This window comes from Takifugu rubripes, chromosome 11, assembly GCF_901000725.2.
Source record: "Takifugu rubripes chromosome 11, fTakRub1.2, whole genome shotgun sequence".
In the NCBI taxonomy this organism is placed as follows: domain Eukaryota; kingdom Metazoa; phylum Chordata; class Actinopteri; order Tetraodontiformes; family Tetraodontidae; genus Takifugu; species Takifugu rubripes.
In genome coordinates, this window is record NC_042295.1 from 9,791,367 (window position 1) to 9,815,377 (window position 24,011).

Below are 24,011 nucleotides of genomic sequence, written 5' to 3' on the forward strand. Positions count from 1 at the left end.
CATTTCTTTTGAATTTTTAATACAAGCAGATATTCTCTAAGACTATTTAGTGGGATTCTTGTCATTTTCCTTATTTTCTCCTCACTTGGTCTCTTTTTTTCCCCATCATTCTTTTGTAATAATCCATCTGCCTGAATGTGTGGTTCCGCTCCCGGTGCTAGCCTGCTTGATTTGATTTTTGTAGATGAGAGCGTGGCGGCCTCTGTGAGGAAGCGCTTGCGGCAGAACGAGTGAAAATGAGCCGGTCCCTGCTTGACTGACACTCTTCCTTCCTTGTCTACAGAGAGAAGTGCCTTCTGTGGTTGACCTTGTCGGCTGTGTGGCTCCATGGACTCCGCCTGAGCCTTCGTGCCTGTCCAAGTCTGCTGAGGTCAATCGCAGCAGGAGCGCCAGGACCAGGAGAACAGCCGACCTCTTCCACTGAGCCTCCACACCCCTGTCTCCATCCATGCCAATCGGCCCCTCTTCCAGACACATCCGCTCTTCCGTCTGAGAACACTCTTCTGCTATTCTGCTCTGAACGGGAGTCTCCAACTGTCCACCAGCTCCTCTCTGGTTCCTTTTCTCCTTCCCACTCTCCTCCCACCTCGTAGCTTCTCATCATGGGCCAAGTCAATCGATAATGCGTTTTGCTGTTTGTCTCATCTGACAGTTGAGTGTAGGACTGGCGACAGAAGGACTGGCATGAATATTTGAGAGCCAGAGAGAAAGAGATTGTAAAGCTCTGTGGTTGTTACCAGCCCAGACCCTTGGTGACAGGCTGAGAAGGAGAGGTATTACAGATTCATATGATGGCCCGCAGGTGGTAGACCAGTCTCAGGCTTCAGCCCCTCCAGACAAAAACTGTCTTACTCCCATGTCCTTTTCCTATTTCTTCTCGCCAGTTGTCCCAGTGTCCTCAATAGTGCACAAATATAATCGCATTTGTCGGATACATAATTGACTGAGCCGACCCCATCCGTCCGGATCAAAATGGCAGTGAATGTGACACAGATCCGGGACACAAAGTGGCTAACGCTGGAGGTCTGCCGGGAATTCCAGAGAGGGACGTGTTCACGGCCGGACAGCGAGTGCAAGTTCGCCCACCCTGCCAAGAGCTGCCAGGTGGAAAACGGCAGAGTTATCGCTTGTTTTGATTCACTCAAGGTGAGTATGACAAACGTGCACGAGGTACATTCATCACCGACCCGTCTTGCTATTTTTGGTTTCACCCTGCAGTGCCGACCAGTGTTTCCTTCAAAAGGTTTTTAGTCCAGCAAGAACTTTGTCAGCCCTACATAAAAGATATAGCTGCAGTAGAGAAGGTCAAGGCCTGGAAAAACAGGAACGTTGTCAATTTATCTGTTAGCCCACATTTGCTACATATTGAGCACCAAATACTCCTTCTGAGGACATTTTGGCTGGTTCCCACAAATACAAAGGACTGTTTGAGGGTTAAGATGCTATTTTAATGTTGAGGTCAGAATTGGGTTTAGGGTTAAAGAGTTAGTTGGGTGATGTATTATATTGCTGAAAGCCCCCACAAAGACAGAAATACATGGATTTGTGTATGGGGGGCTGTGGTTAGCTAAGACGGAGCTGTAATCACATTAACACCCAAACACACTACTCAGAGCTTCCTCCGCTGGCACAGGACTTCATTGCAATACTTTGTCGGCTGGCACATCGCGCAACCACGTCGCGATCGTCGCATCAACAGGCTGAACGGGAAACGTGGAAGTAGGGCAGCCGTGTCGTATGCTTGCACGTGTGCGCCTGTATGTTATTTTGAGGTCACGCGGCACAGCAGGGTGTTCTCACAAGGCTCTGAAATTTACCGTCTATTTTTGCCCTGGCTCTGGGACAATACGCTTGCTCGCTAAACACCGCCCCCACCCCACCACCACCACCATTCTCAAACAGATGGAAAGCGAGAGGAAAGTAGAACAGGGGTTTTCGAGAGTACCAAGGATTCAGAGTAGTGCGAAAAATATGTTAACCAGATAATTTCATACATTCTTTAAATAAACTATGACCATGCTGATACTTTTATTAGTCAGTGTAAATCGAAGGTGCTGTGGCGCCCTCTGCATGTTGGCAAGCGTTCGCAAGTGCTAATGGTTGGCATATCTCATTAGATATATCCTTGAGCTACATCTAAATGCTAATCAAACTATAGTAGTATAGTCCACTCAGTCTAGTCTTCAATTTCAACTTATTAGTTAATAACAAATAAAACCACACAAAAGTTACATTTGTGTAATCTCATGCTATTATCAGGATGTTTTCTTAATCTTGTCTGTCCTCTGAGTCTAATAACACATTATTGCGTTATTTAGCAATAGCAATGATTAAACTTCAATTAATTTATAAATGAAAGTGGGGCAACTACTTATAACCCAACAACTAATTAAATATGTATAACAATCTAAATCCACTCCAAGTTAACCAGTGGCTGGAAATAAAGATGCATTTTCCTACATTTTTTGTGTGATTTTAAAATCAAGCTAAAACAAGCCGTCTCCGTTCCTTCATACTTTTAATTTTTTCTTTTTAGTGTATTAAGTCACTTATTGATTATAATGTTAAAATATAACACCCTGTGCTGATAGATGTGGTTTGAAGAGTTTGTGACTGATAGTGACGGATGAGCAAGTTTTTAATTTTGTTCACAGACAATAGCTGATGAGATCAAATGCATTGATTTCAAAGATTCAACAGGACTCCTCTCACAGTGAATCTTGTTACAATTTTAATGGGAAGATGAAAACAACCCAGAAAACATGCAACCATTTTGCCATATTGGTCGGGACCGGTGCGGATGACTGACTGGAAAACAGACAAACCGCTATTAACATGTGGCCTGGACGACTTGGAAAACAACTTTCCATCTCATGTTTCAACTCAGCCTCGCAACAAAGCAATTAGAGTTGGCACGGGCCGATGCTGTGCACCAAATATGCCACCAAAGTCTTCTTTAAATCCTGGCCTTCTGTTATGTTTAACTTTTTTAAAAGAAATGACTACTTTGCAGTAGAACAACAGGTGTCCGGCGTGTCCATATGACCCAACAGATTTCTCCAGGCTTCAGTCAGGAGGGGAGGATGTGTGGTTAGTCCAGGCCCAGTGGGGAGGGGTGTCGCTCTATCTGCTTTAGGTGGGTTTTGGTCGGACGGGAATGGCCGCGGGAGCTGCTGGGTGGCCGCACAGATCACGGTAAGGTGAGAAGAACAGGGGTGGTGGGTAACACGCAGGGAAGCGCGGCACCCATCCCTGCTGTCAGAGCCAGGGCATTCCACAGACCGTCTCCCTCCCTCCCTCCCTCCCTACCTCCGCTGCCCCCATGACAGAATGATAGATCTGCTTTATCTGCAGATGGGGGGAAGCAGTGAGAAAGGATGGATGTCAGCTACACGCGGCTTTGCGCTCCTGGATAATTTGGCTCGCCACCCAAAGTTCATTCCTCGTGAAACGCAGCCTGTCAGAGAAAGGGAGCGCCTGCAGCCGGAGAAAAGAAGGAGATAATCCCCCTTTCTCCCTCGTTCTTATCTTTAATCAAAGCTCTTAGTTCTCCACTGAGTTCCAGTTCTCCTTTACACTTTCCTCTCTGTTGGTCAGCTGGTTTGTTTGTCGTTTATTTCCCCTCATATCCTTAGCAAATTCTTTCTTTCTTTCTTTTGGCGCTACGTCAGAAAGAGATGGAGTCTGTCGGGATGATGTGGAAAGTTCCATTCGGTGTGTGTCATTTGAGGAGGACAGAGGGGATCGGAAAGTGAATCAGAACGAGGCCGAAGGTTCAGCCGCTGTCGCTGATACAGCAGCAGTGGCGGGAAAAGTGGCCGTTTTCTACTTTTATATCGAAACAATACGATATTTTAGTTGGGTTTAGTGGGGGGAAAAAACCCAGAAACCACACTGAGAACAGCGGACGTGTTACTCCGATTTGAGTTATTTAAACTGTAAACCCAAACTGTTCAGTCGAGTGTCCATATGAGGGGAATAAAAGGAGGCATTCGCTCGCGCTTTGAGCTCCCGCTGAAAGAATTCGGCAGCTTGTTGTCATTAGCAGTCGGGGAGGAAAAAAGATCTCATTGTAGGAGAGTAAAAAGGAAATCTGGAGGTTTTTGGGCTGACGAAATACAATAAACTCACAACTGAGCTCTGATGGGAAACAGGTGAGCGGGAGCCAAATATCCACGGAAACTGGTGAACTGGCTACCGACAGTAACGAGACTTCTGACGAACTTCTCCTCACTCGCTTTTATGTTGTTTTTTTATTGCAGTCTTTTACAGAGTGGTTATTGTTCATACTTTTTCCCCTGCTCATTAAATGTCGGCAGCAATCAAAAGTGCTGCGCTCACGCCACACGAGCCGATTTTAAAGATGCTCCAGAAATCATGGAAATATTGAAATCCGTCCTGATTCTTTCATAAAGGCCACCTTTTGGCCTTTTTGTGACGCTGCCATAGGAGGCAGTAACAAGCCATTTTTATTTTTGAAGCGACAGGTCGACGTTCCCCCTCCGAGGGCCCTAATTACAGATTGGAGACACAAATCTGTCTGGATTAAGTATGTTGACTTTGGAGCACTGACAAATTAGCAACAGGGGGGCAGGAACTCACGCGCCACGCTGTCTTACCTTATGTTTCTGCTAATTAGAATTCATTGTTAATGTACAGCCGATCCGCTAATGACCCCAGCGGAGCGGAGCAGCATCAGTTGTGAACGCATGTGTAGAAAGATGGAAGCCACCATGTCCATCTGTCCCCTTAACGTCTCGGGAATAATACTTTTATTTGTTTTGTTTTTTTCACCCTTTCACCTGTTTTTCTTGTTGCGTGCATCGGATTTTTTTTATAACTTTTTTTTACATTATAATTGATTTTCTTTACAATTTTGACTTTGCACTTTACACTTTAGTTTTACACTTTACACTTTCAGTTTTTCCAAGCGAATGCACCAACGTGGGTGTTTTATACACGTCAATCTGTTTTTCTTTACATTTTCACCTGATTTGAATCCTTTCAGCTGTTTTCATGCTTGCGGCTGGACTTTGTTGTTGAGTTCCGTCTAATTGTTGATTCAGTTCTGTCCACCGTTTCTGCTTCTGTCAGTCTGATCTTTAATCAGCCTAACCTTACCTGTGTCGCACCTGTGTCTCATTGTCCACAGGTGTATATAAACCTGCTTGTCCTTTGCTGCGCTGCTGTTCATGTCAAAATATCAGAGTTGTTGGATTTTCCTAGGACCTGTTTGCAGAGACAGTTTTGAGTGTTTTTTATGAATTTTTCTCTTTGGGTTTGGACTCCTGCCCATGGGACTGATTAATGGTGCATCTAGGGTTTATTTATTTGTGGGAAACTGTGTCACTTATGTTAAGTGGGCCTGGTGCCAAAAGGTTTTGGGAAAAGGTTGGGTTAGGGCTAACAATTGCCCCAGATTCCCAAAAAGCACATTTAATCATTATCAACGTTTCTGGAATGTGACTTAGGGACTGAACAAACTCGGGTTTTCTCCGAGGAACTCTCTCTCTGGACCTGAGCGCTGACACCACCAGCCATTGCCTTGGCGAGCATTTGTGCAGCTGTGGGTCAAAATCTATAATTTCTGTCATTTATTTTGACATTAAGCGGTAAGAGTGTGACAGCAGCTCCGCTTTAACAAAGCCGTCATCTCAGCACGACCGGGTTTTTCTTCCCACTCTCCTAACGTCGACCTTTATTCAATAATGCGTCTCCATATCGCAAATATGAACGTGTCAGATTCTGTCGGTCTGTTTAAGCAATTGCGTGCGCACACACACACACACACACACACACTGAAGAAAACGCCTTTAAACTATAAAAATAATTATTTACTTCTTACTGCCAATGCTAAAAAGCAACCAATGGCCACTGAAGCTGGAAATTTATTTGAACAGTTTTGCATAAAAGTCATCAAGTTCTGAGATTCTTAGGTTTTGAAGAAGATATTGGATGTTGTTTTTCACTTTTAAGCAGCCACAACTAGGAAGAGCTTTAATAATTTATGAAAAAAAAAGTAAACACTTGAAAATGAATTGCAATAACAATGCGTCTTCCTCAATATGGTGATGAACTGGAATATTTGGTTCAGAAGGTGACAAACGAGAGGAAGGAAGAGAACAATTTAAAAAATAAAAGGGGGGGGGGGGGATCTGTATAAAGATGTGTGTGTGTGTGTGTGTGTGTGTGTGTGTGCTCAGTGAATATTGAATAAGGACACTTTGAAAGGGAAACACACTCCAGCAGTGTTAATCTGCTCCGTATCTGTATTCTGCTGTCACGCTCTCCTCTCTCATCCTCGCTTCTCATTACCTCCACTAATCTGTCTCTACTCAACCCATCCCGCGCCCTCTCCTCTCTCCCATTTTTTTCATTTTTCCCTCGCTCTCCCTCTGCATTCGAGACACTTTCATTTCCATTTCACACTCCGTGTTGTTTTCCCCCCTTTGCGTCACTGTTTTTTTTTTTTTATTGAGACACGTTGGATCGATTGTTTCCCATCAGTACGGGATGAATCACGCTGGCGCTTGGCGTCATTCACAGTTCAGAGCGCCGGCGTTGTTGGGGACTGTGTCTACGCAACATGGCTGCTTTTAACCCGCTGCATCTTTAAAATCCTACGCTTCTGCTGATTTTTGTCCTGTTCTTGTTCTCCCTTCAGCTTTTCTTGTAAACACGACTCAGCAGTATCACTTTAAAACATCATTCACTGAGAAATGTAAACTCAGGAGTCTCTGGAGGAAAAACTAATTTCTTCCACTCAAGACCTGTACATCCTTATTGATCCAGCAGCTTCATAATTTAATAAGAGTGATGGGGAAAACAAAGGCTTCGATCATAAAAAAAGGCCCTAAAAGCTTTTCATGAGGACTTTGAGTCCTCATTTCTGCAAAGGTTTCCTTCCTCGCACAGCCCAAAAACACACAAGAGGATAGATGGAGACTCTAGTAAATGGCTCCTGTGTGTGTGTGTGTGTGTGTGTGTGTGTGTGTGAGAGAGAGAGAGAGAGAGAGAGAGAGAGACGTTCCTACATACGTTGCTTGTCTCGTGCCGTATGCCTGTGGATACCGCGTGATACTCCCAGAGATCCATGAGCGGATTGTGTTTGATTTTAGCTTGTTATAATTCAAACGCACACAAGGAAGGATGCTTTCATGGCCTTGGACTAGGGAGGAAGCCTCCATCTAACGGGATAACCTTTGGAACGCCGCCGGTGAAATGTCTCTCTGTCCTCAGAGAGGCCACCATCTTTACATCCATCTGTGGATAAGCTGCCTCAGCGCACGCACACGTGCACATATCCATCTTTAAACATGCTGCATCAGCATAGAGACATGACACAACATTAGAGCCAAAACACATAGAAGGGCATTCAGAAATAGCCTCTGGCCACACGCAGGGGTCTCGCTTTCTCCTTTTGGAGCCCCTTCATCCTGCACATCGCCAACTCCGGCTCGGACGGGATTTATTATTGCATAGTGCCTCTCAGCATGTGCTGGACAGGAGGGCCGTGCACAGGCCGTCTGGAGGGAATATGAGCGAGCCTGCTGAGTCATTTCGTCGCCATGCTATTGTTGTTCCTGCTGCTCCTCCACCGTTGTGAACAGAATATCTAATCTGTTGTGGTCGCGTCCAGTTCAGTTTGTCTTCCTCCACCCGCAGTCTACCTCCCCTCCCCCTCTGGAAGTGGTGTTTTGTCTTTTTTGTTTTAATCAGTTTTCAGATTCAATAGGCAGCTAATGCTAATGTTGAAGTAGCAGGTAGACAAAGGCACAGGCAGACAGCTGACTCACTTCAAGGATGCGCTGGTGTAATTTGGTTTTCTCCACCTGGTTTCATTTCTCTTCTGACCAGAGAAGTTTGGACCAGATCGATTTAGCAGTGCGCAGATCCAGCAGACGTCAGTGAAGCAGATAACGCCTCGGTACAGCCATGTACCTGCACCTCAGGTGCCCGATCACATCACGGCTTTGCTTTGAGGGGAATTGAATATCCGTAGCAGGATGTTGCAGTCAGGGGAAACGTTGCGCTGTTGCATTGATGCAAGTTAAACATTTACAACTTTCTCTGTGCATGAGCTGAATTTGTTGCCTCTGATCTCTCACAGCCTGGCATAAAATTAGAAGAACTTCTCGCGCTTGTATGCGCTCACTGTTAATTTCTCTGCGGAATGAGAGAAGCGCAACTTTCACCCATCCCATCATATTTTGTGTACTCTGCTCTCCTTTGAAATCACAAAATAATTTCCAGTAAGAGTACAATCAGGACTTTTCAGCATCAAATAAACAACAACAAAAAAGTCACGACTGGATACATTCGAGGCCGTTCTGTCACTTTAAACCTTTTTTTCTTAATTTAGCTATTCTTTTAATGTGAGTCCAATCTGTAACCGACCTCTTCCTAAAATAATAATGTTCAGGCAGCAGAGGGTTCATCGCTAATGAGTCTTTATTACGACTGTGAGCTAAATGTACGCTCGACAGCAGAAATATCAGCCTGATTGTTACAACTGTTGCAAACAAAAACACAGATTTCCACTAATTCTGGACCTTATTAACGGTTTTTCGAGTTTAGACGTGCAATTTTCCCCCGCTTTTCGCCTCCCACACATCCCCGATGGGTGAGCGGGGTTGGACGAGTTCCGTCTCCATTTCTGCCATTAGCATGTTTGTTGTTTTTTTATTTTTCCGTTCACCCCGCGGTCGTAAACATGTACTAGTGCGTCTCCTCCTCGCCCCCATCACTCACTCCTTTAATTAGGAAATAATCAGAGGTGGATGAGAGGCTCATTAAATCTCATCAGCCATCAACCACAAACAGGAGAGGAGGATCTGTCACCTTTATGAAACGCACTCCTTCACCCCGCGTCCCCCCCCCCCCCGAGGGGCAGAGCGGAGCATCGCCAGGCCTGGCAGAGGGAGTAAGGTGAGGAGGGAGTGTTAATGGAATGCAGCAGTAAAAACGTGGGAGTGGGTGCAGGGAACATGGAGGAGTGGGGAGAGGAGGAGCAGGGAACCAGAGAGGTCATTAGAGAAGCGCTAATTAACGCAAACGGCGCTGTTTAGCAGCACTTTGTCTGCAACCAACTTCGATCCATTGCGGAGGGGTGATCTTCCTGTTTTTCCCCCGTGGGCCCTCTCGTTTCCCCCCCCACAGGCGAGCGCCAACCTGTTTCAAGGCTGTTTTCGTGTTATCAGGCTGGCATCAAAAGTGGGGAGACTGAGTCGGGACGAGGATGATGTCATGGCCAGAGAGAAGCAAAGAAGCAGTCAGGAGCAGTGAAAGAGAATGAACGGATGACGGATGGGAGCATCAGCGCCCGCCGCCGTCACGTCGGCGGTGGCGTCCAGACAGACAGTTGTAGATGAAGAGCAGGCAATAACAGGAGGAGGGGAGGGGGGGTAGGCGTTGACAAATGTCTGTGATATCCCTTTATTGTTATTGCGCATGTTCCCGGGCCTGCTGGTGAACACTGTGATTCTTCAACAGGCTCTAATGGGATTACGCCGCTATCGGCCGCCGCCATCAGAGATACGGCAGCTGCGCCGTGTGAGACAGCACGCCGCCCCCCTCCTCCCGCTGCAGCCTCCTGCTTAAATGTGATGTCTAGACTTGACGACCATCAGACGGCGAAATAAAAGTCAGGACAAATTCCCGACCCCATGACCTTTCTGTCGGTAATGACGCTGCTCGTTGCGTTGACGAGGGTGGCGTCTCCGCCCAGGGACGTCGCTGCTCAGCTCTCGGCTGAAGTGGAGCAAGCCAGCTGCGATCGATGGCGATCGATGAGGAGGACGAGTGCGCAGGCGGAAAGCGTTCCGCGGAGACAGCGCTTGGCGAGGTTTCATAGCGTGCACGCGCGTGGGTGGAGCGGTGTGGCGGGATTAAGACACACTGTGTCACGCCACGTGACACACAAGCTAACGAATGACATCCTGTAAAACCTCTTTTTCCTTTAGACCATCGTGGTTCACGAACACGTACTGCTGAGCAACTTTTTGTGCAACAGGATTTTTTTTTTATCGTTAAAATGTCATTTTTAAACGTTTTACAGTCTTCTTCTCTGAAGCAGCTCAAACAGATCCAGGAAGTCAATGTGTTGAAAAAAATCTGGCCGTGTGTGTGTGTGTGTGTGTGTGTGTGTCCTCGGCATGTTTGTGCTATGAATTGGTGGTTGTGTATCTTCAGTTCATGCGATAATGAATGCTAATCCCCTTTTATTGGCTTTAACCTCCAGGCAGCCACTGTAGCACAACAATAGATGTGTGTGTGGGAGTGTGTGTGTGTTTGTGCGCGCGTGTGTGTGTGTCACATTTGCCCCGTCTGATATCTTCCTCTCATTTTTTTCCCACTCTGCCACGCGGCTCCAGGGCGCGGTCTCATGTTTATCCGACGTGTCCCGCGTGACTCATCAGAAGCGGAACAGAACGTTCCAGAACGCTGACTCGATCCCGTCTGTGACCCAACCGGACCTTCCTCAGGTGATCGAAGGAGCACGTTGGCGCTCGGCGTTCCTCCCTCTCCGTTTTCACCACCTGCCTTCCCGACAGAAGTGGATTAAAAGCGGAGGGAGTCTTTTCCCAGAAGCCCGTGCAGCTGAGCATTAAAAAGGCGGTCAGGAAAATAATTAGGGCTAAAAGCTGTTGAATCCCGTACATCGGCCCTCCATTACAGCCGGTTTAATGGCTCCGTTTGCTGACAGTCTCCTTGGCACAATGAATGGAGGCTTGGGCTGAATTCTACTAATCTTAGGAGATTGTGAATATTCAGTCAGGGAAGGAAATATAAAACGTGATGAAGGGATGGAGGAGGGGGTTAATAACAAGGGATTTTGGGACTTCAGGGTGGAGGCGAGACCTCATATTTACCTGCTGTCATGCACATGTGCGCACGTTCACAGACCTAATGAGAGCAAATCTGACAAACTCTGTTGTCTGGCTCAACATCTGCACCTCCGCACACACAGGGAATTCACACATCTGCAGCCAGATCATTTAGAGGTGGAAAATGAGGTTCTAACTCACCTCCAGCTTCCTTTACCAGAGGGAAGGATCGTGCACCGAGCATTTAGCAAAGGATATCTATGAAGGATAGACCAAAGGAGGGTCTCGGGGGCTGAGAATGAAACACGACAACCTTTTAATGATTCCACACTGACCTTTAGCGAATATGAGGATCTGCTTTAAAAGGATAACCAGTATTTCACCGTGTTGTGATATTTAAACCGCTATGACAGTAGCATAGACCGAGGATAAACATCGGCTTAGGCGGCTAAGAACTTTTGTAGAAGTCTAAACACTGGTGTCACCGTGTGTGCCTGAGCCAACACGTTCACATTAAGAGCCTCACATTGATTTGCTTTGAGTGTCATCGGCGAAGGGCCGTCGGGGGCTGACGTTAGCCAAACAGCTGCAGCTTTGTCGACAGTTCAGATCTGATCAGACCAGGGAGGGGGGGCGGTTTTGTCTCTGCATGTTGACTTATTGCTTTTTACAATTCTGCTTTGCAAATGCAGTTAAAAACATTTTCTTTTTAAAAAAAATAAATGATCTATCACAGATGTCATGACTGTGATATCTTGTCAAAGAGAACAAAACATGCTTTTGTTCCAGATTTTTCAGATTTTCTTTTCTTTTTGCCTGGTGTCTCCTTTAGTCCAAAGACTCCTGAATTGCTTCTAGGTTTGTGTGCTGTAATCATCTCCGACCCCTGACCCTAGTCGGTAATAAGTGGTGGCCAACAGAGAATGGATGGATGGATAGATAGTTTAACTGAAAAACACCCAGTCAAGCTACAGTTAGAGCTAAATTAGGGCATTTAATCAGGCGACTGTCCTTTACCAAGAGTGAGCACACCTAAGGCGATCGATCTAATGACCGATGTATGCCAGACTCTGCTCGGCTCTGATAACCCCTGCAGCTAATTAGTATTGGACCCCCTCCAGCTGACCTATTATATAATAGTTAAGCCAATAAACAGGCGCGATAGTGGCTAACTGGCAGCATTTGTAGCTGTACAGTTGAGCTAACTGTAGAAGAATATGTTTTTCTCCTTCTGTGTTTACTTCACCTTATTGATTGAGCAGCATTAGTAGAGATCTATTGTCAAAAAAGTGTTTTTCTTTTCTTTTTTTTATAAACCTCATCGGTGTGAGAGTAGAACCAGTTACGAGGAGGTACCCTTACAGACGAATCAGTTGAATATTACTTTGTTATCGGACTTTTCAATCTCTTTGAAGGAAGTGGTCATTATAATAGTAAAAAAGCAAAATAACAGGAAGTGCTCAGTTTGGCTCGGAGTGCAGCCACTCGGCAACAATTGAGCCCTGTGGTTAGCTTCCTGTGCTAATGATTTTATTGCCTCTCTAACTGAAGCCGTGCTAACATACTGGAGGACTAAGTAGTGCTTTTGGGGGCTCTAATTGGTGTTTTGGCTGATTGACTTCCACAACTAAAAGCTTTCTATGGACTGGGATCACATACAGTGTGCCTCATCCTCCAACAGAGCAGTTCTCTGCCCTGAAGCTGCGTCACCGCTCGCCGCCGCTGCGTCCTGTCTTCTGTGCGCGTCTGTACTTTGCTTATCCCTCCGTCCCTTTAAATATGGTTTTAGCGTCATTAATTCATCCAGGCAATTTTACTAATGCAACCAAGATGGGTATTGATAAATAATGGGGCAAGACATCATGGTTGTCGGTATCATCAGCAACACTGTGACAAATTAGGAGATGGAATATAAAAGGGGTGATCTTCTTTTGTGGTTGCCGCTGGAGACCGAGACATCATTGTCATCAGATTTCCTCCCATGTTATATAATGTGTGTGTGTGTGTGCGTGTGTGTGTGTGTGCCTAATTTGGCAGCGTTCTCTGTCCTCAGACAGGCCGTTCATTGTGCTGCGTCTGATGTCATAATTTGACTGGTGTAAGCTCGCCAGCAGGAGCTTTGGGTCAAGAGTAGCGCATGGCTGTGTGTGTGTGTGTGTGGTTGTGTGTGTGTGTGTGTGTGTACGCGCACGCTCATGAATTCTTATCGCAGCACTGATCCAGACAGCACTTTAATTGATGGTTGTCTTTGGTAAGAGGCAGGAGAGACACGACTGGGAGAGAATGAATAATTTCCGTGGATTCCGGGACACCGGCGGCCCAGAGCTGCTGCCGAACAGTTGTTACACCTCTTGTGCTTCTTTATAACCTGACGGGGGCTCAGACGTGGTGTGAACAGAGGCGGGGAATGAGGCGGAGATCAGAGGCTGCCAGATTATGCCCGGTTCATGTGGAGTAAGTCTTTGGGGACGGCAGATTAAAGGATCATCGGGAATCGATGGCTGATTAGAGAACGTGCAGGAAGCATCGTGCTCTGCAGCCGTTGGACATCTCCCACCACAACAGTGTCCAAATCACTGGGGCAGCTCTGATTAGCATTAGTGGCGAAGTGCAGTCCCAACCTCTGCCTCTCTCCCTCCTCCTCTTTTTCTGAGTTCTTCCGTCCCTCCTGTTCTGGTCTCTGTTCTTGGTTCTGGCTCTGCTCCCACACTGTGAATAATTCTACCAGCGGTTCATCTCTCACAGTTCCAGTCACACATCTTTCACAGTTGCTAAACCAGCAAAGGCAGTAAATAATTCGGACAGTTAAAGGTTGTGTTGTAGGTGCACACACACACACACACACACACACACACACACATACACACACACACACACACACACACACACACACACACACACACACGCACAGCTCTAAATTTTTCTTTGTTAAGGATTATTTAAGAGACGAGGTGATTGCAGTGTTCTTCCTAAATATTTAAAGCTTGAAAGTAATTCTTTTTTCGCTGTGATCGGCTCATTATGGATCTGTGCGAAAGCCCTGAAGATTATCGTGTCTTTGCTTGGCTGTGGGTAAATTTCCTCTGTGGGGTTAGATATTATTCACAGATTACATTAATCCCTTTTATTATCGCGCCGCATTCTGCAAACACCTGTTATCACATCCCGCACCGCTGCTTGTGTGGTGGAGAACGCTGCGATGGCTTGATGATCTTTGTCTTTTCCAAGGACACGAAAGCTGTCGCTGGCACCCGAATAACTCAAAAAAGGCGCCTTTGTTGCCGCATCATTGTGTCTATTGAGTGAGTTGCATACGTGCGCTCTGCGCTGTCGGCTTTTGTGTTGCAGGACCAAATCAGGCAGCCAACTTCCTGAACATTTCTTCAGAATTCTTTTCGATTTCCTGAATATCAAATCTTACCGCAACATAAAATTGTCCTTGAAGAGCCGAGTGTGTGTGGGTGTGAGTGTAATCTTGGACGTGCTACATACTGAGTACCAAAATACTTATCCTGCTAGTAAAGTGAGGACATTTTGGCTGGTTCTCACAACTTAACAGGACTGTGTGGGGTTAAGATTTGGGTTAGGAGGTTAGTTGGGATGGGTAGGGCAAGCAGCTGGGTAATGCATTGTGTCTATAAAAGTCCTCACAAAGATAGAAGAGCAAGGATGTGTATGTGGCTGGGAATGTCAATGCAAATCTAAGTGAAAGACGTTCAATGTTTTGAGGCCAAGGTGATTTAAAGAGCAGAATTCTCCATCTCCTCCACATGCCTGCCAGTTAAAAGCAAATCAAGCCTTTTCATACACAGAGTCAAAAACCTGTCATAACAAAAACGCTTTAGACTGTAACATCTATATTAAGTCGATGACGTTTTCCTAAACCTCGACCTGCAGCTGGGGACAATTCGTAAACGCTGTAAAACTCGGCGAGCAGGCCGGACCGGAGAGGGACCGCGTGACAGACAGATGTAGGTAGTCTGCTAGCAAATTAGCGCCTCGGAGGAGCGCCGTCATCTTGAGTGAACGACGTAGTCGTGCCCTTCAGCCGGAGGGAGCGCTGCTGTTGGGCGGGTTCAGGTGAAAGGAGGGGAAAGACGTGGAAAAACTGCCATCATAGCTGGAAACCCAAAAAAGCCACACTATCGTATGAATGATGTGTTGTTTGTTCCCCTGCTCCTGAAACCGAATCTGGCGCGTACGGCCGCTTGTCCTTTGGACAGGAAGGCGCTTGGTTCTCGACCAAATGCGAGCTTGGCCGGCCTGCAGGAACTTTGTGGCCTGCGGTTTTCCCAGTAATTGTCACACACTCGCATGTTTATTTTTCTGCTACCTCGATACTTCGGCTTTTCGCTTCACCGTCGATTCACCGCTGATGCTGTTTTTAAAACTTTCTTCCCCGATCACTCAAATCTGCAGTGATGTAAATTGATCTAAACGCCCTCTGATCTGACAGGCTTTCCTCATGCAGCCTTAAACAGATCACGTATTTGCCACCAGGTTGTCAGACGCCTTCATGTACCAACGTGGCATCTGTGTGCGTGTCAGGATCAGATGCAGCAGCAAGATAACATCTGACATGTTGAAAGCCGAGATTTAGGGCCTTAATATTTGTCCCATCTGAACAGATCAGCAAACAACAAATAAATGAACCTCATTAGCCAGAATCAAGCATAACTAATTTGTATATTTTCCAGCCTCAGGTATGTATGATTGTTTTATTGATGCCACCATTGCTAAGGTCTAAATATGTATATCTAGATAAATATGTGCTTGCAGATGCAACATATCACAGATTAAGTCAGTTTCAGCCTTATCTTTTTTTAAAAAAGGATGTGAGTCTTTAGCGACGTGTAACCTTTGTCTACATTTTCAGCGTGTAAAACCTGATTATGAGGACCAGCCTTGTTTCTCTAATTTTTCAAGCACAAACATACATGTGATTCAACACGCACGGAGCAGCCGACTACGTGTGCCTGGGAAATCGGAAGACATTAGCTCATTAGCGCTGATCAATAGGCGCAGCCCTGGTCAGACTCGGAGCGTTTGTTAATGTGGGCCTCAAGGCCGCCCGTCAAGCCAGGAACGAGCGCCGCTCTCGGCCAATGAGAATGCTGCAAGAACTCTTAACATTCTGCCTCTCTCCAATCCAACGCTGCTTCCCCGCTGTAGCTAGGAAGAACAGACTGCACACGGTGGTGGTGGCTGTTTAGGGGGTGGGGGTGTCGGTGAGACTGACAGAGGAGGAGTGGGAGCGAGTGTGCATGAAAGCAGGTGTCATCGCTGGCCACAGCGGGCGGCGTGTAATCTCCCTGAGATAAGCAGGAGCATGACTGTGAGGCTTTAATTCCCCGTGGAGGTGGTGGTGTGTGTGTGGGGGGGCTGCTCACGTACTCTGGAAACAGTTGACTGTGTGGAGGATGACTGGGCAACAACAATAACGGCCGATGGGGGGGGGCTCTGGAGACATGAAGGGAGGGGTGGAGAAGCATTCGCTGGACGGGGCATTATGACGGTATCAATAGCATCCGCTCCTCCTCCCGTCAGGCTACTGGATGAATATAATCACCCCCAACTCCCAGTCAGACACCCCCACGGAGCTCTCTGATGGGTGTGTTTATTGTTAGAGAAGTCTCCAATCGAGCATCGATCTGACATTCATGCTCCAGCCTATTCTCTCACTCTCTCGCTCTGTTATGTAAAGTATCGATGCTGTAATTTGTCTAAATTGGGCGGCGATCAATAGTGATTCACCAGAACCTCGTAAAACATCCATCATCAATTGAGACCACCAATAAAGTCAGTTTTAGCGAATTTCCTCTCTCTTTCTATTAACGTGTAACTTTATACGTCACGATTCTGCACTTAATGCTCTTATTTCTTACAGAAGTCCCCCAGAAAAACAGGAGCTCGGCCCTCCTCTGTTTAGGGACTAAATGCAAATCTTGACCTTGTGAGCGTTTAAAATTAACACACTTGGCTTGTTTGATTGCTCGTTGTGGTGATAAAGCAAATATAGGCGGTTTTCCCTCCTTGATGTGAGCGTTAGTGACAGAGAAGGAAACGGGAGTGGAACCGATCCGTCTTACAGTGACAAACTCTGGCAGGTCCAGATGTCAGGGGTGTTAGTTTAGCGACCTGCAGAACGGGAGGGAGTCATGCCTCATTACTTCTTCGCATCAGCTAACAGCGCTAACGCTGTCCTCGCCCTGCATGTCTTTATCCTGCTCATCCCTCTGTGCTCTCTCCCATCAGGGCCGCTGCTCCAGGGAAAATTGCAAGTACCTGCACCCTCCTCCCCACCTAAAGACCCAGCTGGAGATCAATGGCAGGAACAACCTAATTCAGCAGAAAAACATGGCCATGCTGGCCCAGCAGATGCAGCTCGCCAACGCCATGATACCTGGCACGCAGCTGCAGCCGGTGGTGAGTCAATGCTGGAGCGCCTGTAAAAAATACCACGGAATCGTGGGTGACAGACTCAATTAACACTCAGAGCATGACCAAAAAGGGCCATAGCTGGGCTCTAGTTACAGCAAGCTGGTGTGAGAATCAGAAGATTTTGTCTGACTTTGCTAAAGTGATTCTGAGATCATATGCAAAAAGAAAGAACCAAAGTTCTGCTTTCAGCTATTTTTAAACTGATTCAAATCCTCCCTTCTAAATAGAGCAAAACTGGTTAAGACACACTGAAAGGGAGTTTTTTTTTGTTGTTGTTTGCTTTTTTTCCCAGACATGATAACTGAACTCTTCAACCCAGAAAGCTTCAGGGAAATTCAGAATGCTGGGTTTTATTTTATTTTAACAATAACATAACTAACATTAGCCCAATAATAATTTATGCAGGGTAAGAACATCAAAGATGTTGTTTACAAGAGTAAATCCTCTCCCTTGACTTTTATGTTTATTAGCCCATGCTAATATTTATTTGGGACCATTTAATCATGAGATCATCTATGAAGCTCTGAAATGTATACTGGAACCTTTTAATATAACTTTGCTTCCTTCCTTCCTTCCTTCCTTCCTTCATTTACGGCGATATTTTGATTTGGTGACATCACTGCAACAGGCGCTGTGGAAACAGAAGTGGGACTGTTGTATTTGCTCATATTACCGTGGTTTATTCTGGAACGACAGACGGGTGTTGGACTGTTGTTGCTGAGGGGCGTTTCCATCAATACTACATGACATGAAGGACACAGCTCTATTATGCGTGCAATGCTGTGTGTCGGTGTCTGAGGATCAAGTTAATCCCTGGGTTGCGAGTCCGCGGGCCCTCCAGGGAGCCCGGAGTTGCGTCTCCCCTTCCTTTATATTTAATGGATGCAGTTGGTGTGAAGCCGTCCCCAACTGATATAAGAAAAAGTTTTACACAGACACATTTAACCGATGGCTCATCGGCGTTATCTGGGGCTGAGGTGAAAGGCCCATTGAGAGGAGCTGAGGAAGCCATAAAAGGGCTTCAGAGGCAGTAGATCTCCCTGGGAGCGCAGAAAACTTCCTTTTTCTGTTTCTGCGAGGGCAGAGAAAGTGGAGAGGGAGGAAGGGGTGACAGAAGCACCAGCAGAAGGCTAAAGGGAGGACTGACAGAGGCAGGAAGAGATAAACAGAGTGAAGACAGGTCGGATGGCAGCAGAGAGGAGAGGCGGCTTTGGACCAAAGACGACGCGTGACTAGAACAAAGGATGGCAGCAGGCTCCAGCCTTTCCCTCCTTCATCCCTCCCTCATGTCTGAAGACTCCCGCTCTTCCTCAGACTCTCCACATCCATCCAGTCTGCACCTTTTTTGTAGCTTGAGACAGAGCGTGGCTAACAGCTAGACCCGCGGGAGGTCCGATACACTTAAAAGAGGCACTGGCAACAATCTAACCCCTTATTAAAATGCCATCGATGTTTTTCAATTAAACCTGATGCCTTGTTGATTATGGTGTTCATCAAATCCATTATGAGAGCTGCTGTTCAGAATCTCAAGATTTTTACCCACTTTCTGTTTATTTGATGTTTTTTTGTGGTGAAATTGTTCATTGGGTGGGTATTTTATGACTTCTAAGAAGACCAAATCACATGAATATGATAAAGCCTGTAATTAAAATTGCTAACAGGCATCCAGTGGAATTTTTCTGGCCCGGTTTTTGTACATGTGCACGGCTGAAAAAGCCGCAGTTTGATTCATAGCAAGTCCTTGACATATTTTGGAAACGCGTCAATGCTAAATGAGGACAAAACCAAAGCAGGCTGGGAGGAGGGTCACCAAATTTTTGCAGCATGACATCAGCATTTTTTAGAAACCTGATTATGTTAGCTACTGACATCACATCTATTTCCAACCAGAAGGATGTCGCTTTCCTTGCTTTATTACCGTCGTAGGCCACGATCATAATTCCTCACACGGATCGCAAGTCCCGTTTTGTGAATTCATCCCGGAGCCATGCGGAGAGGAGAGGCCGTTTCAGTGCAGACGGCCTCTCCTCTTCTATTACTCACTGTGTCTTTCTGGCAAGGCCCGAGAAACGACTGTCAGGCTGAGATGGAGCGAGAACGTGCGCAGAAAACATGTAGCGCGCCTGTAGCAGAATACAGTAGACCTACACAGTCCATACGCAAGGCGAGCCACAGTCAGGGCAGCTGACATCATTTCCTTTTTGCTCAGAATAAGTCATTTTTTATTAGGTTTCATTAAGTTTCATGTGGAGTTTAAGTGCCTTCGTATGTATCGAGCATCTTAAAGCATAAATGAATCAAAACTTAAAATAAATTCAGAGCTGCTGTTTATACTGTTCTGATAAATCTCACATTGATATCTGTCTGTCAGGTTTATTGCTTTTTCTTTAGAATGAGGAATTTGAAATGAGGAAGTCGGGTTAAAATGGCATTATTTGCATTTCGAATAGGTCACCTGCGGTGCTGACTCTGGACTACAGGTGGCAGCACCGCAGCTTCAGAAGGAACGACCAATCGGATCATCTCCCGCACAACCATCACCGTCTCATTCCCAGGCATCGCCGCGGCGCGTCTGGGCTTGTGTCCACCGAGCCGCACCCTGGTGCACAGAAATAGCTCTCCAAGGGCAGAATTTTTGTTAAAAAAAAAAGAATCCAAACCACAAAACGAGTGTTTTTATTTTTGTGATTACCTCCTCTTTCAAACTCCATCAACCATCAAGACCAGCAGCTGAATCAGCTTAATGTTCCTCCATCTTATTAAACCGAGATGTGCGTGATCTGGCGCATGAAGGTTGTAGCTAAAGAACGATGTGAAGTTTTTGGTCTTCTCCTGATGTCAGTAATTGTTTATTTGTCTGCTTATGTCTCCCCAGTCTCTGTCCCGTCTTCATCATTGGGCTAACGAACATCAGTGTTATGTAATAATTCACCTTTATGTCTACAGACGTGATAAATGTGAAAAACTCTGTCAATTTCTGTCATTTTCCTTGTCCCTGCAGCCCATGTTCTCAGTCACGCCCAGCCTCGCCACCAACGTGAACGCCGCTGCAGCCGCCGCGTTTAACCCCTACCTTGGCCCCGTGTCGCCCGGTCTGATGCCCGCGGACATCTTGCCCAGTACCCCTGTACTGGTCACCAGCAACCCCAGCGTCCCCGTACCTCATGCTGCTGCCGCCGCCGCACAGAAGCTGATGAGGACAGACAGGCTGGAGGTAGGAAACACACCTCACGGTTCGCCAGGTTTGTTTGGTAATGGACCCCAAGCTCCCGTTGATACTCCCCCCTGATTTGTGAGACCCCCAAATGGTAGCGTGACACCTCACCCCCATGTGTGTGAAATGGGGATTCAAGATGTGTGGACACAAGCTCTGCATACTTAACCTTTCTCTTTCATCAGCCACAGATTAAATGAGATTAAGCTAACATCAGATTGTTATTTTTCCCAACTTTGCACCCAGATGGAGCTTTGAAATGTGGGCTGAGCTTATTAGAATATTAAACATGTGGGTTGGAACCTCTTGTCTCAACTGTTTCAGCTGCAGACGTTAATTAGCATGTTTGGATTATGGTAACTGTTTAATAACGCAGAGTCGAGCACAGGCCAAGATGTAAATGAGACTGTCTCCGTGGAAACGCTCATATGGTTCCCGTAGACAGATGGGACTTTTCGTTGTTTGTCGCAAGCTGCGGTCGTGATTAATTTGTTAATTACGATAAATCTTCCGACAAGTCTTCAATCGCGCCACGTCAGCAATCAGTCATTCAACCGCGCCCGTTTAGATGATCATTAACCGGACAGGAAGTCGATGTCATCCGTTATGCAGCCCCGCCCGGAAAAGACTTCTTGCAGCAGAATAATTGTTGCGGGGGGAAGGCGGGGGGAAGGGGGGGGGGCACACCGAAGGTTAAAATGCAAACTCGGAAAGTTGCTAATTAAGAGGGTTAAAGCCGGAGAGGTTTCTGCTGGACACAAACAGATGCTGCTGAAGTGAATTTGCAGTTGAGGAAGAGACACAGCAGAAACCCAGAAAGCCTCGATTAGATGTAATAGGCAGGTTTGGGGAAATTGTCGGCGAGACGTTCGCCGGAGAGGAACATGCGGGTTGTGATTCAGGCCGGGACTGAAGCGATTATCTGGCGAAGGATCGATGGCATCCTGCAACACAGCTCAGTAAACAGGCAAAGACATGAAATATTCATCGGGCGAGCGCAGCTGAATTTTCAGCACGTGCTCTCGGTCCAGTTTTCAGCCCTTGGTTGGAATTTACCGGGAGATTTCAGAGTTTGTCAGAGGAAATGTTTGTTAAAAATATCGCAAAGAAGAGCAAGTGGAAGTTTGGCGCCTCTTGCGCCTGTTTTCACGCCTGGAATTCCGTGCTCTGACACTCGGTTGGTAGATGTTTGGTCGGTTTTCTGCGGCCGTCTCGCTGACCTTTCCACAAATGGTGAAATCTGTGTTACTTACCTGCAGTCATGGAGATGTAAATGGCCCAGAGGGAGTTTCCATGTGAGCGGAAAGATGATTTCTTGTATTTATTTGCCAGGCTCAGCACCGCTGGCATTTTCCTCGCTCCGACTCCTTGATCCCGATCTCTTTGTTCTTTCATTTTTATACTTCGTGCATCGACACTTGTACATTTTCCTTTAGCTCTCTCCCTTTCTCTCCCGCCCTCCCTCTCTCATCCACCTCTCCAACATCTGCCTGACAACAAGGGAGCCTCTCTTTTTAAAAGACCAGTAGCTGCGGCGGCAGTATCAGCACAGGAAAATGATGGTGTGCATGCAGGCGTGCACGAGTGCAGGTATATTAGAGAAACAGGAGGTAGAGAGGGGAGTAACCCCCCCCTCCCCAAAGCATCAATCACACAGATTGATGATGAGCTGAAAGGAGTCAGAGCAGTGCTAGCTTGTAGCGAGCAGCGCTGGTGGCTTCTTTTTTGTGCAAAACAAATATTTTATAAGCGCATGAAGCAATACTGTCAAAGGAATCGATATAGATCAATAGAACATGCCACGTTCATTTAGGAGTGGGATAGCCTTCCCACACCAAATCAGACACAGGGACGTGGCTGCGCTCATCCGGAGATCTTAAGTTATTACCCAGCTCTTAAAGTGTCAAAATTTCATTCAGGGAAGCATAATTTATATGTAGACTCATCTTATATGTAGACTCGTGTGTGTGTGTGTGTGCGTGTGTGTGTGTGTGTGTGTGTGTGTGTGTGTGTGTGTGTGTTGGGTAAGTAGGGGTGAGTAATTACGTCACCTCAAGGCCCCCATGAGGAACGCCAGCTCCATATTTCCCATGAGTCTCATGTATACAGGCAGTGTATACTTTTCATGCGCAGACTGCCCCCCTCTGTCCGTGTGAGGAACTGCAGCATACAGTTATAGACGACAGATGCATGATTGATGATCCTGTAATCGCGGCTGTGATGGCGGTCAATTACTGAACCTTAAATTAACTCATAGACTGATCTATACATGAAGTGTTGCATGTCACTGACAAAGAACATAAAAGCACCTAAAATGTCCATTTGCAGGTGTGTCGCGAATACCAGAGGGGCAACTGCACACGCGGGGAGAACGACTGCCGCTTCGCCCACCCTGCGGACAGCACGATGATCGACACCAACGACAACACCGTCACTGTGTGTATGGACTACATTAAGGGCCGCTGCACGAGGGAGAAGTGCAAATACTTCCACCCTCCCGCTCACCTGCAGGTGAAGATCAAAGCAACCCAGCACCAGGTCAACCAGGCTGCGGCCGCTGCAGCCATGGTAGGTGCCTGCAACAGGAGGAGGAGAGAGAAAAATATCTGATTTAGACCACACCATTTTCCCTCAATATTGGAGTTAAAAAAAAATTGCCCAAATCAAAATCATCATCAAATCAACTCTCCCCTCAACCTGTTTCCAAAAATTCTGAACTCTAATAGGAAGGTGTTCATGTGGCTAAAATAAAGGCTGCATCCTATTAGAGTCATTATGTATTTGGACAAAAACAATCCTTTGAAGCTGTGGGTGTAATCACAAACTTGTTCTCTACTCCCTACCCACTAGATAGGGAGCAGGGTTTAGTGAAGAACTCAAGCACTCACTGATAAGCTGGGCAAAAATGGTGTCATTGGGTCAAATAATGTCACGTTTGTTTGGGAGCATCAGTTGAACATAATTTTTCACAATGCATTATGGGATGCACTAAGAACATTTGTACCCTATACAGTGATCCTCACTTCCTAATTGGACAAACCACAAAGTTTCATGCACCCTAGTTAGTGCACTTTATAGGGAATAGGTGGTGATTTCAGACACAGCTCGGGTCACAAGAAAGAAAACGTAGCACATTCAGTCGGTGAAATGAAACATTCCTCACTAAATCTCAAAGATGTATTTCAGAAGAGCGAATGTGCTGCAGAGTTTCAAAATAAAAATGAACTTTTAGGGAGAGAATAGCTGCACTGTCCTTGCTGCCTCCAGCGCCGGCCCAGCATGCACTGGGGATTTTACTGGCTGCAGGCTGCGGCGACAGGGCGGTGCACGCTGACACCGAGCCTCTCGCTCTCCTCCTGCACCTCCGCCTCGTTTTGCCACTTCATTAGTTTTAATATTTGAAGACAATATCAGGTGAAATATAATTTTCTTGCCCAACAGACGGAAAGTGGCACCAAAAGTCAAAGTGTTTGGATTTGAAAGGAATGTAAAGCTAGAGAAAGTGTAGCTAATATTTGGGTTGCTCTTAC

At 46.4% G+C, this 24,011-nt stretch overlaps 1 protein-coding gene across 22 annotated transcripts in view; it reads left to right on the forward strand.

Moving 5' to 3' along the window:
• LOC101068615 (muscleblind-like protein 1) overlaps positions 1-24,011 on the forward strand; it is a 42,460-nt gene that overhangs the window by 11,187 nt on the left and 7,262 nt on the right. For 11 of the 22 annotated variants that reach the window (XM_011608331.2, XM_029843349.1, XM_011608330.2 and 8 more), the window contains 5 exons: positions 284-1,146; positions 17,082-17,252; positions 20,143-20,187; positions 20,269-20,481; positions 22,810-23,049. In XM_011608331.2, coding sequence (XP_011606633.1) covers positions 973-1,146; positions 17,082-17,252; positions 20,143-20,187; positions 20,269-20,481; positions 22,810-23,049 — 843 coding nt within the window. In that variant the 5' untranslated portion in view covers positions 284-972. Of the gene's footprint in view, positions 1-283; positions 1,147-10,123; positions 10,485-17,081; positions 17,253-20,142; positions 20,188-20,268; positions 20,482-22,809; positions 23,050-24,011 lie in introns of those variants that run through there. The other 11 variants (XM_011608335.2, XM_029843354.1, XM_011608337.2 and 8 more) reach the window with 3 other exon arrangements.